The 15,875-nt window shown below is 35.1% G+C and overlaps 4 protein-coding genes across 4 annotated transcripts; all 4 read right to left on the reverse strand.

Moving 5' to 3' along the window:
- Window positions 1-1,869: 1,869 nt before the first annotated feature.
- On the reverse strand, window positions 1,870-4,837 carry HYPBUDRAFT_184627 (protein kinase). The gene has a single exon (XM_020222916.1). The coding sequence runs from the start codon at window positions 4,637-4,639 to the stop codon at window positions 2,030-2,032; it is 2,610 nt and encodes an 869-aa protein (XP_020073811.1). The 5' UTR covers window positions 4,640-4,837; the 3' UTR covers window positions 1,870-2,029.
- A 215-nt stretch (window positions 4,838-5,052) lies between these two features.
- Window positions 5,053-7,500, reverse strand: STE11 (mitogen-activated protein kinase kinase kinase; the record flags this gene model as incomplete). Its single annotated transcript, XM_020219146.1, has 1 exon — window positions 5,053-7,500. The coding sequence occupies one exon, from the start codon at window positions 7,498-7,500 to the stop codon at window positions 5,053-5,055; it is 2,448 nt and encodes an 815-aa protein (XP_020073812.1).
- A 935-nt stretch (window positions 7,501-8,435) lies between these two features.
- On the reverse strand, window positions 8,436-10,358 carry HYPBUDRAFT_154324 (general substrate transporter). Its single transcript, XM_020222016.1, has one exon. It carries the CDS (start codon window positions 10,224-10,226, stop codon window positions 8,535-8,537), a length of 1,692 nt encoding a protein of 563 aa, XP_020073813.1. The 5' UTR covers window positions 10,227-10,358; the 3' UTR covers window positions 8,436-8,534.
- A 3,306-nt stretch (window positions 10,359-13,664) lies between these two features.
- HYPBUDRAFT_163868 (uncharacterized protein) lies at window positions 13,665-15,810 on the reverse strand (the record flags this gene model as incomplete). The annotated part of the gene is made up of 3 exons (XM_020222640.1): window positions 15,515-15,810; window positions 13,800-15,490; window positions 13,665-13,681 (listed from the first exon to the last, which is right to left on the reverse strand). Exons 1-3 carry the CDS (start codon window positions 15,577-15,579, stop codon window positions 13,665-13,667), a joined length of 1,773 nt encoding a protein of 590 aa, XP_020073814.1. The 5' UTR covers window positions 15,580-15,810.
- Window positions 15,811-15,875: the final 65 nt, after the last annotated feature.

Genomic DNA, 15,875 nt, shown 5'->3' on the forward strand with positions numbered 1-15,875 from the left:
ATTTCACGTACTGGCGTACATATAAAACAATTCATTTTTAGCACCAAAAAGAAAAAAAAAAAGAAAGGAAATGAAAAAAAGAAAGATATTTCGAAGAGAATATAACGGAATATAGCGAAAAGAAAAGCCCAGGTCAAAAAAAATAAAAAGAACCCGTAATAAAATAAAAAAGAAAGTCTCTGGCTTCCTGTTATGATGTAATGGGACATTCTCTAGATGTCAAACAAAATATTGACTGTCCCATCGCTCCATCCACGACTAAGTTTAACTTTAGGTAGACTAGCCAGGCCCCAATAGTTTGTACCATAAAATATGTAAATGCCGTACTCTAGAATACGAACCAGGACCCAGAACAGCTTAATATGAGCTGACGTTTATTAACAAGTGGCAGCATCCAAGGTAAACATTAGCCACTTGCAAGAAGCGTTGATGGTAGACTCCACTCTGGCCTGCCCTACTGGTAGCTCCGAGCTTGCTGGATGTCTTACCAGTAACTTCTATTTGCAGCTTTGACCCGAATAGCAAAAAACCACTCAAAAATACATGCGGCAGAACGGGCAAAAAGAAACGAGGGTCACCGGAAATGCTTTCTGTTCAGCGATGATGAGTTTTGACTCTTTAATGTACAGGTATGTACAGGCTCGGGTGTTGTAACATTGCTTTGGAGCTCGCTTGGTCAGTTCTGCTAGTAGTAAGGTCATTTACTCATGAGCTTATTAGATTTACATTGTAAGATGGTTTTTCCATCTGTCAAAGTATGTGGTGGCTAAAAAAATTCTTAGTGCTTTCAAAAAAAAAAAAAAAAAAAAAAAAAAAAAAAAAAAAAAAAAATTGAATCTACGAAGAGGTCGTGTGAAAGGTTTCTTCCTTGCTCTAGATTAATAATATTAATGACATTCCGTGCTTGACCCAACATCATAAGATGCACAATCCGGCCAGGAAATAAAGCATGGTAGGTAAAGAAAAAGAAAAGGATTACCATCTAGTATAGTAAATCTTTCTTTTCCAGCATAACTCTGATATAAAATAGGTGACAAAATTAAGCCTGTTAACAGTGCAATATTGTTTTAACCTAATTGACTAGAACATTGTTTGGAATTCATGCTCGTGTAGCTAACCCTTTTTTGTTTTTTGTTCTACCTTTTTTTTTTTGTTTATTCTGTTTGACTGTCTTTGCTTTGCTATTTTCATTTCCGACCAGAGTTTCACAAAGAACATCAAACAAATAAAGCCATAATCCTTACCTTCCACCAGTATTATTACCAATACTACCACCTCTCACCACCCTCTCCAACCACCACGATGGCTTCGTCTGGATCCTTAATCTGGGATTGACATGCTGATTTATCCGTGACAATCGATGCTCAGCTCTTGGCCCCCGACTGACAGAATACCGGTGGCATCGTGCATATAATTAATCCGGGCATCGGCCAGAGTCCTTTGGGTCGCGACACGAAAAGGGCCGGGAGTGAAACGCCCGTACACCGGCTGTTTATTCGAAACTGCTAGTACCATCGGGCACCCCACATTTGCGGTGAATGCCTCTGGTATATCGAGTGTATGGTAGAACTATGCGTATGACCATGCGTATAATAGTATAGAATTAACCGAAGCTTCGAATTGTTTATTGGAACATTGATCACAACGCTTGAGGATACTGATTCTTTTGATATCTTGTATTGCTTCGTTTTTCTGGTATCGACAGTCATTTGTTATTCCCAGTCTTGGCTTTGTTATTCTCATAGCCTAAGTTGTAGTTGGTGGATTGGTGGATGGTACCTTGTCCTCTAGTTGTTCGCTGCAGTTCTGTGCCCCTCCCTTTTACCCCTCGATTCTGTCAAATTTTTCCCCCTTCCCCTCCTTTGTTTTTTTATCTTTTCCGATTGTAGTTAAAAAAAGAAGGTGTTTGCTAGTGACTTCTACGTAAGCTTACAGCAGTGGCTGATTCATACAATATACTTTTTGTTTATACAACGTTAATCATACTTTTGATCATTAAAATTGGGGAAAATTCGTGACGCGTAAACCATCAGATGGAATTCTTGATTAGACTCCGGTGAATCATATCTAAATCCCATCTTTTGGTGATATTGATTTCTAAACATCCAATTATAATATCGTAAAACCATTGGTATTCTTGAGAATTATATAAATTCCAACTATTGAATAGTTTTTTAATTTGTTCGTCTCTTTCTAAATTGGTATTCATTGACAGGAAACTTTGATTGTTCTCAGACACGGTTTCCTTTTCTTCAACCATTTCATCATCTTTGAGTATCCACTCGATTAAACATGCTTTTTTCAATTCTTCCTTATCAAATTTCCCACTACTGATCATGGCTCTCAATCTAGGTTCGTATGGATGTTGAAATGGTAACCTACCAACAACCATCGTATAAAGTAACACTCCTAATGCCCAAATATCGGCTGATGGTCCTAATGGTGGAGGATTCGGTGATAATAACTCGGGTGATGCATAAGGTAATGAGCCAATATGCAGGTGTGGCAAATTGGATTCAATCCCCTCTGATGGTAGAATATGATCTTTTGATTTAATTTCATGGAAATTTTCTAATGGAGATTTGAATTTATTGAGCGATAAATTAACCGATTGCATTGATGGGCCATGGCTTCTTTGAAAATGGTTGATTCCAATTTTAGAATCATCAGTAAATAAGAATTTACTATTGATAGTATCTTCTCCTCTATATGGTTTACGTAATTCACTGGTTGATGATTTACTTCTCATCATTAATGTATCTTCATCATTATCATTATAAATATTTTTTCTTGATGATTGTCGACTTAATCTTGTGGTATATACCCTTGACATTCCAAAATCACATAATATCATTTTAATATTTTTAGGATCCTGATTATCGACTAATACATTTTCTAACTTAATATCTCCGTGAACAGTACCCAATTCTTCATGCAAATATATCAAAGCATCAATGATTTGTCCAATAAAGTTGATTATTTGTCTTATTCTCTTTTTCTGCTCATCAATCAGAAACTTAAGTGGTCCTTGGGGATTAATGACTCCCATATTATAAACACCCCAGTTTGATACTACTTCAAATAATGTCCCGCCAAAAATTCGATCGGTTATACAAAATATGGTATCTTCGGTTTCTAAATATTGATATAACGGCAATATGTTATCATGTTGTAATCTTTTCCAAATCGCGATTTCTTTTCTGAAAACATTCAAAACATCAGGATTATGTTTGGACTTATGATGATGGTGGAATATCTCACTACCGGATCTTGTAGGCGATCTTGATGGTGATCTGATTGATGGTGATGAACACTGTTCTCTCCTTGATCTGACAATTTTGATGGCTTTCACCGTTTCATTTTCTCCATAACATTCTCGAATTATCCCCCATGCTCCAAAGCCAATGACTTTCCCTAATTCGTATCCCATTACAATTGCCCCCTTTTCATCAACATTCATTTTAGGTTGTTTTGATTCATGAAGCTTTTTAAAGTCAACCAGAGATGACATTGCTAATAATCTACCTGCAACCGTATTAGCACTTCCGACTCTTGATCTTCTTGGATTACTACCTATTGATGAGCCATGACGTGAATTTCTAATTGAATTGTTTGAATTGTTTGAATTACCAGAACCAAAATAATTTTTAGCAAATAATGAAAATTGAGAATAATCAATTGAATCGGAATAAGATAAAACAATTTTTTTCCTTTGACTATAAGGCAATTCGTTAAAGTTAGATGGTAAACTGTTTAATATGGCTTCATAGTTGACCTCTTCACTACCTACCTTTTTCTGTTTCTTATGCTTGCTATTTCCGTCATTTGTAATTGTCGTTGTAGACTCGTTATTAACCTCATTGTTGGTTGGATTTCTTAATTTTAGCATGTCACTTAATTTTGATACTGACATTTTACTATTTTGTAACGGGCTCCTCATGTTGATTGGTTGAGGAGCAACTTTGGAATGTAATTTATTCAAGTCTAGATACGACGAATCTCTTGTTGACGGAGTGTTGGAAGAGCTCGTTGTTGTGCTTGGATTATCACCATCTTTATTAAGATGGAAAGATAGATTTTGATCAGAAGCGTTACTGTTCCATTGGTAGATTACATCACTAAAGTCCAATCCTGGGATATATTCGTCTTCCAATCCAACCAACGAACAGCCATCGTCAATATAATCATTATGAGATCTCGAATATATCTTTGGGGGACCACCACCCAGCGGTTGGGTTAAAAAGCTACCGGAACCCTGTCTCGATAACTTCGGTCTAATTTTCCCGTCATCAAACATTCGATGACCAGTTTCATCATCGAAATTGTTGGCTTCGGTTTCTGAATAAGTTCTTGTTAGCTTATAGTTTTTAGTAGGCAGTGTTTCCCGAATCTCATCAATCCTAAGACTGTCTTCTTGTTTTTGCTTTTGTCTTCCTCCATCTAGTTGTATTTCTTCTTCCTGTTGTTGTTGTTCCTCCTCTGAATTTTCTTTGAGTGGAGATGTGATTCCTGAATTCAATATCGTTGATTTATGTTCTTTGCCTTCATTATATTCGCTAAATGAAGATAATTTGAACTTGGAGTCATCCAAAAGGTTGACTGTGGATACCTTTGGCTTTGATTTCAATGGAATGTCCATTGGAACTGGCTAAATTAGTGTTGGCGCCGAGTCTCGGTGAAAATTACTACTCTTTGATAAACTCTTTCAAAAACTAATATAATTATGGTTTCTTGCTATACTTGTCTTTCAATTTCAAAAGTGTCAAGTCATTCGATAATATACTCAACTAATTGTTTAGTGAAGTGAGATGTACGATATGAGTAGTGAAGAATTATTAGATCCTTTTTCAAAGGAACTTATTTAAACGTGCTTTTATTATACCATCAGACGATGACCAGACACCCGTACCACTGTCATTCAAAAAAATAAAAAAAGCTCCCTAAACAAAGGAAACTCGAGTCCCCCGCAAAAAAGTAACAATAAATTAATACTGTAATTTACATTTTGCAATTTTGCAATTTATAAATTTATCTAAGCTCTAAACTACGCTATTACTGTTTTGACATGATCAAGGGATTCAAGAATGGTTCATTCAACATGTCGATTGCGTCTGGTCTATTTTCGTATTCGACTTCGAAGGTTTTTTGTAAGAAATCTTTTGCTTCTAAAGTACACCATTCAGGTATTTGGGGTAATATATGAGTTCCAATTTTGAAAATAGCTTGCATTTGACTAAAGTTTGGGAACGGATGATTACCAGTAAACATTTCCACAATAAGGCATCCAACAGACCAAATATCAGCCTTTTTAGTGTAAGCAGTTTGTTTAACAACTTCTGGTGCCATCCAATAAACCGATCCTTGTAATGAAGCTCTTCTTCCCCCTTTCTTTTGCTGATTGTTTTCTTCTTCGGTATCATCGACATTTGAGCTGCCTACTTTCTTGGAGATTCCAAAATCACTAATTTTAACTGTTCCCTTGATATCAATCAAAATGTTTGCCCCTTTAATATCACGATGTATTATCCCTTCGCTGTGTAAATAATTCAAACCAATCAACACTTGCCTAATGAAATTACGAATTAAAGGCTCTTCGAATGGCCCGTACAGATTAAGCATTGATTGTACCGATCCTCCGGGTACATATTCTAAAAAAATGTTCAAAAATTGATCATCAGTGGATGATCCAAGATACCTAACAATATTCTCATGGTTAAGTTCTTTTAATAATGTCATTTCCCTTTCTAAAGCTTCAATCATTGCTTTTTGCAGTTCATTGTTCATACTAGCTTCGTTAGGGATCTTGACCTGCTTAACTGCCATTAATTCCCCGGTAAATGGATCCATACCTAAATAAACTATACCAAAACTACCAGCTCCTATTCTTGCCCCTTGTAGCCATTTTTTACTTGGTAACTTGCTGATTTTATCTAATGATTCACTCAGCTCTTGACCTTCTTGGTAATTTAATTCCCCACTTGTATATGTTCCGTATTCACTAATAAAGTCAGGACCCTCTTCTTCATCTCCTTGGACTTCTTCTTCATCGGAGTCGATACTGAATAGTTCGATTTTGGAATATCGATTATTTGAACTTGATTGATCTGCAAAACTAGTAGCAATAGAAAATCTTTGACGATTATTAGCTTTACTCAGAGAGTTATTTGAGTGTATCGATCGATCATCGCTATTTCCTCCTCCGGTCATTCCCGATATAATAGAAGGAGGTTTGCTAAAAGTTGAAGCATTATCTTGAGAATTAACTGCCTCATCAATTGCGGTAATATTATTCATCATGACATCACCAATGGTTCTATTTTGATGTCTTCTTTGAATCAAAAAATCATTCGACAGAATTGATGAAGCTCTATTATTAGTCGTTGTGATTGTATTATTACTCATTATAGATTGTCTTGGATTTGCATTAATCATTGATCCAGTGCTACTACCACCACTAGCAATCCCAGAGGGTAGATTAAAGCGACGAGATAATCTAACCGAGTATCTGACAGAATTACGAACAGTGGCTTCTAATTCTTTTTGGCGGGCTTCTGGGAAATATTCAGCTAAATTTGAACTAATCAATTCACTTGGAGGTCTTTGGCCAAAGAAATTCCTCATAGATGGACCAGGAGCTTGTTTAGGTTTAGTATCAGGAATATGATATTGACTTAAATCTTCTTGATTTTTGATACGAATATTTTCAAATCTATCATGTTTAACTAGAATTTTTTTAGATGTTTCGATTGCAATTTCCGATGGAGTTTCATTTTCAGGACATAAAATGATCCGGTGTTTTTCTAATCGATCAGGACTATAACAAATTGTAACCAATTCAACATCATATAATGCATTTAATTTTAATTGATTATTATTTTGATGATCTTTCGAATGAATATATGTATGGTATTTAGCTTCTTGTTGTTTAATACCTAATTTTTTCAAAACTTTTCTTTTAATTGACTGAGAATTAAAACAACCAGTTACATTAACTCTTTTGCAAGATCCATCCTGTAAAATGAAAGTAACATTCTTATTGGAATCTTTATTTAAATTAGTTGATGATGTATTAAGATACGATTGAGCACCTGGTAATAAGGTTGTTGAATCATTTGCACTAGATAAGTCAAGTTTTCCTGATAATTCATTAGCAGGTATTTGAGAAGTATTTGAAATATTTAGATTCAAAGTTTTATATAAATCTTCAATATTTAAATTTGATTGTAACTTTTCATTTTTCAAATTTGATATCGATAATTCTAATTTCAATCGATCACCTAGTTTATCTATCCCAATTTCCCTTAACGATGATGAATCCAATTCAGTTACTAAGTCAAATGTTATATTATTCTCTACAAATTTCGAATAATAATGTTGACAATTTGATTTAGCCAACCATTGTTTCAATTCTCTAGTATCATTATAACTCAGAGTCTTATCATCATTATTGAGCGTACCAGCCCTTGATCTTCGGGCCTTGTATTCCAAAGTATCTGCCATTTAAACTATACTTCTCTTTGACTTTTATCAACTAGTCTGAATTGGCTATTTATCGGTAGTTTTAAATCAAGATCTAATGAAAGGGTCGTGTAATCTTGAGCACAATCCTAATCCAAACAGCCGTTTTAGTAGAATATGTGTTTGGTGTATGGGTTTTTTAAGCCACCAATAACTAATCATAGTTACTCGGGCTAAAAGGCCAAAGCATGATTATATCTTGATATATGACTAAGCATGATGATATCTTGATATAGGCTCTTGTTGTTTATATTTCCTCTTCGTTGGCCTTGTTGTACATTTGGGAAGGTTTGTTCAGTTGGGGTAGTATATCAGCTTGTTGGGCTCCGCTTTCTGGGGTAATCTAACGGTTTAATGCAATGGAAGCATGATACTGATCCTATAAAGAACATTTTAGAAAAAATTGCCCACCTATTGGTCTTTTCATTCTTCATTACATAATGTGATTCGCAGCCAATTCAGATTTGTATAGTAAGCTTTTCGTATAGTCAATTTTTACTTTTAAAACATTGGTGTCGGTAATAAGCCAAGTAAATAGTCGCTTATTACTGGTTTAACCAATGTCAAGTACCGATTTATAACCAATCTGTTCAACAGAAATGTTCAACTGCTGTACAGTCTAGTGTTGGCGTACTTGCTCATTGAAAATTTCACTTAATTTTTCTTGATTTCAATACAATCAAAAGATTGCTAAAAAAGAAAATCGTATTTAAATAAAAATAATTTATATTAGTTTGAAGGTATATAGGATTTAGTACATAAGTCTCTGGAAATGTCAAGGAACATAAATGACGAAATCAGAAAGTAGTCAAAAAAAAAAAAAAGAGCAAGAAAGACTGCCTATAATAATAATTGGACATCATCAATATTATAAGAGAATTTTTTTTGGTTAAAAAAAAAAATTAAAGAAGCATTAAGGTTGAATTGAAAGTTTAATGATAATGGCTTAATTTTGCTTTTCCAAAAGAAACACACAGTGTTTCATGTTGAAAAAGCAAGAAAAAGAGGAGATGGTTTTAAACATCTTGGGTTTGTTTTTGTTGAACTAAAGGACCTTCCTGAGATGGAGAATCGGAACCATCAGCTTCGCCTTTAACGGAAGATGAGGAAGAAGCCTTTTCATTAATATCAACATTTTCTTTTTCAAAGTCATGATCGTAAAGACCTAATTGAGTACCTTGGTCTTCAATTTCTTGTAAGGATAATTTTGGTAAAGTAGCAGCAACTCTCCAAGCTTGACGTTTTTCGGTGAAAGCTTTAGCGTAGATAATATCAATTTCTTCTAATGAACGACCAGCAGTTTCTGGGTAGAAGAAGAAAATGACTGGAATGAATAAATAATTCATAACAGCGAAGAAAAGATAACAACCCCAATCAGCTTCACTCATAAATAATGGAGTAAACATAACAACTGCGAAGTTACAAATCCAGTTAGTACAAGTAGAAATAGCAGCACCAGCAGTTCTAGTTCTTAATGGGTTAATTTCTGGTGGGTAAATCCATGGTAATGGTAAAATTGTGAAAGCGAAAAAGACAATGAAGAGGTAAATACCAACTGCAGCACCTTTAGCGGTATCATCAGTTTTATGAACTAAGCAAGCAAAAGAAATAGTGAAAGAAATAGCTTGACCAAAAGCACCAACTAAGAATAACTTTCTTCTACCAAAAGAATCAATTAAAAAGAAGGAAGGAATGGTGAATAAAGCATAAATTGTAGCGAAAACACCACCCAAAATCAAAGCTTTTCTATGTCTCATATCCATAGCATCTTCGAATAAAACAGTTGAGTAATAAATAGCAGCATTACAACCGGTAAATTGTTGGAAAAATTGACCAGAAGCACCAACAGCTGCTCTTTGGAAATGTTGAGTTTTACCACCAGATAATAAATCTTTAAATCCTAATTGGGATCTAGAAAAACGATTGACAGCATCTTGAACAACGGTAACTTCAGCGATAACACCATCATCGTGAGGATCCAAATCATTCAAACAACCCAAAACTTCATGAGCTTCGGCTTTATAACCATGAGCAATCAACCAACGAGGGGACTCTGGTAAATATAAAATACCACCTAATAAGATAGCGGCAAAGAAAATTTGGAAAGCAACTGGGAATCTCCAAGAGACTGAAGCATAATCATTTTCAACATATGATAATCCAAAATCAAGCCAGTAAGCAATAAAAGTACCAACAGCAACCACTGAACCTTCCAAACAAACCAAACGACCTCTGTTTTCAGCACGGGACATTTCGGATTGCCAGACTGGAATTGTAGCGGTATTTAACCCATTACCAATCCCGGTGATAACTCTACCAATAACAAATTGACCAGTACCCCAATGAGGACCAAAAGCAGCAGTGGAAATAACAGTACCGATGATAATAATAATGGAACCAGCAAGAATAAGAGGTCTTCTACCAACTTTATCCCCTCTGAATAAAGCAAATAAAGCCCCAAAGAAACAACCCAATTCATAACAAGAAGTGACTGCCCCCTGGTTAACAGTAGCATTATGCTTACCAACATGCTCTTCACTAGTTGCTTTGAAAGTACTAGTGAATTCTTTAGCAGAAATGATCCCCGACATTAAACCTTGATCATAACCGAAAAGAGAGAACCCGGTGACTGCAACTGCAGTGATGGTAGCTCTCAATTTTCTACCTCTTAAACCATAAGTATGAGTTTTCGCAGTAAATATACTCATTTTTATTATATCTTTCCTTTTCCCAAAGACTTATCTATAGCAAAAATCTATCAAGTGTAAAAAAAGTAACTGGGATAAACAAATAAATAAATAACAAAAGATTTCTGTTTATCAAGTACGAGTTTAAACAAGAATTAAGTCTAGTATTTATAATAAAATCAATTTCCTACAAGACAAGCTCAACAAGCTGAACAATTGAAAAGAATTTTTTCTTCCCTTCTTTCTTTTTTTGCTTTTTTTGTCTATATTTTTTTTTTTTTTTGTATGGTTCCTTTTAGTTAATATTATTTTACTTAATTTAACGGATGAGGCATGGCATTATACTGCATTGATGGGATGCATACATCACCGTAGCATTCAGGTAACATTTCCATTTTGTGGGGGGGGAGAGGGCCCTCCGCTGTCTTTCCTCGGACGGTTGTCCTATCCTTACATTTCCTGGGTCAAACCCACTGCCAAAGCTGGCTGGGAAGCCGGTGAAGCTGAAAGCACTGTTAAAAAAAGCTGCTAAAACGAAATACTTTTTTGGGAGGTTCCAATAGTGCAAATGGTGTTTGTGTTTGCTTTTTAACAAAGTGATATGACGTATTGTCCTTTTTTGGTGCTCTTTTTAAAAGAAAATATTTTTTTAACAGAAGAAAAGGCTGAAGCGGCGCTTAATAAAAACGTGGAGTGCATACAGATTGGGGGTGTGCGTCCTAGCCGGGCTTTTCCTCCGGTTTCGAGCGCGGCTATCCGGTCCCAATTCTCAACCGATCCCGTCCACAGTGATCCCCACAAAAGGTTTAGTTGGATTCCCCAGACAAACGGAGCTCGTATCGCACTGAATACGATTTACGAATGAGATAAGTTTGTTATCACAAGTGGAGCAAATACAAGAAATCCAACACACGGATAATACGTTTCTGGTCGATGGTTCTAATGACCTCTTGTCAAAGTCTGGCTATTGCCGTTCGATTCTATTTTTTGGTGACTTTTTTCTTAGACTTGGTATATGGTGGGGCTAGTAGTGGTGAAAAAATTCTTGTCTGTTGGCCCCATGGTGCACGACTTTTTCCCAGTACGGCTTAATCTGGAAGGTTTTGTTGTGTCCGGTGCTGCTGGAGGGCATTCTGGGGCTCGCAACCGCATAGAATCAATTATTTTTTCCCAAGTTGTCATGGCGGGGGCATTTCCATCTGATGGGGGGGTGGAGGGAGGCTGGAAAACCCGGGTTTGGTCGGGGACCGAGGAGCATCAACAAATTCCTACTTGTCAGATGGGCGATTAAGGGTTCATTAAAATTGTGATATCGTAAAATGATGATTTTTCATCGATTACAAAAAAAATTAAATCACAATCTATAGGCTAATTAACACAAAAATTAAACATCGAATTGTTAAAGAAAATTCGATTTAATTATTCGAGTATCAGTGTTCGTTTCAGCTAGGTTTTACTAATGGTACATTAAGCTTCTGATCGTGTTTCCAATTTAAAATGGGAAATATAATGATTACTAAAAAACTTACGTTGATCCTTTGCTAATGGAATCTTACCGAGAATTTATTTATTCGAATAGAAACCGAAAGACTCATGGAAACCATGGCATTTTACACCTCTATATGATCCTGTGAATAACAGGAGTTTACTAATTGTAAAAGACAAGGTTAAAAATGAGTCAAACTCGAAGCAGATTCCATTTTATTTATATTACCTCGATGGGTTCCTAGGCTTTTCCAAACCACAGCACAAGATTATACTATTCTTTTTTCTTGGTACCTTATTTTTTCTGTCTTTTTTTCCGTCTTGTCTCTTTCCGTTTGTCTCTTTTTTTGGTCTATGCGCCTTGTATGTGCACCCCCTGTTTCATTTTTTTATTTTTTGTTATATTGTTGTTCAATCTTCCTTATATTTTTTTTTTAATCTTCTTTATTTTTTTAATCTTTTTTTTTTTTAGACTCTTTCTCCTTTATTTTTTCACCGTTTCCGTGCACTTCTCCAGGTTGCTCTCCACTTTTTCTCTCCTCGAGCTGGTTCATAATGCAATCGGTGTTCGATTTGAGTAATAACCTTCTGCTTAGGTAATCGCGGTCTTGTTGCAAATCGCCAACTCTTACTTCTAGAAGCTGGTGCTGATAGTAGGGCCTCGATTCGATGGCTTTCCGTGACCACTTTGCTGACCTTCCTGGCCCAAATACCTTGTCGGATAAACTCACGCACGGTATACTCTCGTGGTTTTTTAATATGTCATTTTGGTTTTCCTTGGGAAGAGATCTGTATGCTGACAAGAAACCGCCATTTAATGATTTTCTTGTGAGATGAAAAAAATTATTTGACAAAAATAAAAGCCCGATGCGGGGGTCGAACCCGCAACCTTGTGATTAAAAGTCACACGCTCTAGCCATTGAGCTAACCAGGCTGGTTTCATGTTCGAAAAAATGGTCCTGTAAACTATGACCTATTATGGGCTGTCAGCAAAAAGTTTATTCTTGTAAAAAGCAAATTCTTCATTTTTAAGATATTTAAGGTCAAATCAGTGTTCTGAACGTCCAAATATTACATTCTTTATTATTATGAAAGAAGATCATAAAAAATCTACAGAACATTTCATTTTTATAAAACTCTTTTTTTTTGAAATTTCCCAATGCTACTCTTGTATATCCCTTACAAGAGCCATACGTAAACAGTTGCATCTACAGCCCATTCTCCAATGTCAAATCCCCTTTCTTAAGTACAAAGTTAATAAACTGCCCTATCTTAAGTACAAAGTAAATAAACCATAAAAATTCAGGATCTACACATTACTCCGAGTCATACGATTTATAATTCTGGCGCAACGGGCAGATGATGAAAAATCATTCGACATTGTAGGGGCATTGACATTGAAGGATCTGTAGCTTCCAGTGCTAATTTATACGAAGAGTGTGTGTGAATGACTGACGAAAAAATTAATATCTTATATTTCATTTATAATCTAAGCTAAGTGGCCCCACTTCCAACACAATCTCCAACATGGGCTTCCTCCATTATTTGGTCTTTATTTACCGACTTATATATTAGTGTACAAATATTAAACATATATTCTTGTGTTAAATTTTTTTAACACAAGATCCCAAAAATCAAAGCTGTAACATACCAATATACAACCTATTTCAATACTTTCAATCTCGCACAATAATAATGTAAAAAGCTTGTAAAAGGCATTTATAATCTCCGTTATAGAGAGTGTCTGGAAATTTAAAAATATACGGAGGTTGTTTGTTTGCAGCTATCGATTTCCTTGAGTAGTTGCGAAAATGAAGATTTCAGTATTAGCTCTTTCGTTGTACAGAGTTGGCCAAAGATGGCAAAAGATGGTATATTCATTTTAATTGCTCTAAATATTCTTTGAGTTTCCAAATTTCGATAATTTTGTTGAAAATTTTAAAGAAATGTAAAAAAATGTTGAACATGAGAAGCTTACAAATTTGATGATGCTTTAAACTACAATTAAAACTTCACGAATGAATATTAAATTGAAAATGACACTAATCTAAAAAAAAAACTCAGACACACAACAGAAGCAAAAATGGCAATATAACTAACGTTCAATACCTTCATACATATCCAAAATCGCAATGTAGTGACCGATTATACCCAAAACAACACAAATATGCCAGATATTATGACTTGAAAAGATATAATCGACCCACCACAAGGATAAGAAATCCTTATGATAAGGGGTAAACGTGGGTTTTAAAGGAAAATGCTTATCTAAAATTTCTTTATATTTATTGGAATCATCATCAACAAGAGGCGCCTCTTCAGGTTCAGGAGAATCAGAAATTAAAATATCATCGAAATTAGTAGCAGTAATTTCGTCTTCGATATTTTCAATTTCTTCACGACCACTATGTTCAATATTACCCGATAAGATTTCGGAAGTTGAATGAGAATGATTACAATTTTCATCTTCAGATATTATAACGTCGTATCTCCATCTTTCAGGAATCAACCCACCATAGAAAACCACTCCGAGCCAATACCAGATAAAGGATTGATAGACTAAAGGAGCAAAATACCAAGTTGATTTAATAAATCCATCATACCAACAAGAACAAAAGAAAGCAGTTATACCTAAAAATGCCAATCCCATGAAAAACCCAATTCTTAAAGATCTGCATTCAGGTTTATCAAAATACGGCGACCAATTAAAAATAAACCCGGTACCACCACAAATGATTGAAAAAGTCATATAGGTTAACAATAACCTTGGGTAATTATATAAGGAGCAATATTCTGCAACCACAATTGAAGCAGTGATTAAGATAGTAATACCAGTATAATCAACACAAGCACATCTAGTTCTAACTGATAATTTAGCAAAACAAGAATAAGTATGCCAAACAACCGAACATAATAGGCAAGACATTGCCGCAGCTAAAAATCCATACATTGGTAAATTATCTTTGTAAGTATTTAATTGATAAGCGGTTGTTTGGGGGAAATGAATAAAAGTCAAGTATGCAAGAACGAAAAACCCAATCAAATGTGACCAAATATTCATGGTTTCATTATGATTGAAATGGAAAATTGATTTCAACATTGTTAAATGATTAAGAGAAAACCTATAACCATTAATGATATAACGATTTTCTCTCCAACTTAAAGGTAATTCATAATAATGTAAGTATTGATGTTCAGCATTCTTAACTGCTCGATTGAAATTATAAAACTTAAAGTATTTGAACTTAGAGTCTTTATTATAATCGATTTTACTTTGAGGAGTTTTATCATGAATGAAATTTTCAATATGATTCAATTTTTCATCAAAATACTGTATTGTAGTGATAATCTTGTGGGACAATATCTCCTTCTTATTAACCGGAGATAAATCTTGATCAATAGATGGTATTCTCTTATGAGCACTGGTGTTAGATGAAAATAAGTAGTTATATTGATCATCCAACGTCTTATACAAATATTCTAAATTAGTGAATGATGTCTTCAAAACTGACTGTTTAACGAAATCAAGACGTTCATGAATCATATCCAAATTACTTAATGAAAATGACTTTAGCGAAGTGAAACTGCTGCTTCTGGATCGGGTCTTTTCCGGAGAAAGATATCCTTCTTCATTTTCTTCTTCATTTTCGTCCTCTTCCTCCTCTTGTTCGTTGGAAAACTTGAAATACTGATCCAAGCTATCCAACCTAGACTCAATTGTCGACAAAAACTTATCCAATTTTTCAACCAACAACTCTTCTGTCGATTTTTCCTCCACATTATCTCCTTTTCTAGTAGCCCTATTAATAAGTCTGCTTCTCAACCGGGACCCACCTAAGTCCTCCTGACGGGCCCCAACACTCGTACTAGTAGATGATGTAGCTGTCATGACACACTAACGCACTGTTATAGCCCACTATACTATCAAGAATCTTGGTCACGAACCAAAAGGATGTCTTTAGTACTTATACAAATTTTTTTTTTTTCTTTTTTTTTTTTAAATACATGTGGGAAGCCTAATTTTTTCATGCTCAACTTCGGCCAATTGCAACAACGATAACAAAGGCCCAATACTTTCAAAGATAAAGGGCCTTTATCAATAGATGGTGGAGAACCATACGAGGAAAGGGTTACACACCCAAAGGGAAACCCTTTGGAGCAGCAGTTGCAGCAGCAGTTGCAGTT

Source organism: Hyphopichia burtonii (assembly GCF_001661395.1).
Source record: "Hyphopichia burtonii NRRL Y-1933 unplaced genomic scaffold HYPBUscaffold_10, whole genome shotgun sequence".
NCBI classification, from domain to species: domain Eukaryota; kingdom Fungi; phylum Ascomycota; class Pichiomycetes; order Serinales; family Debaryomycetaceae; genus Hyphopichia; species Hyphopichia burtonii.

Excerpts from the sequence above, each read along its gene's own strand:
- HYPBUDRAFT_154324 (XM_020222016.1), bottom strand. The coding sequence starts at position 10,226 with ATGAGTATATTTACTGCGAAAACTCATACTTATGGTTTAAGAGGTAGA.
- HYPBUDRAFT_184627 (XM_020222916.1), bottom strand. The coding sequence starts at position 4,639 with ATGGACATTCCATTGAAATCAAAGCCAAAGGTATCCACAGTCAACCTT.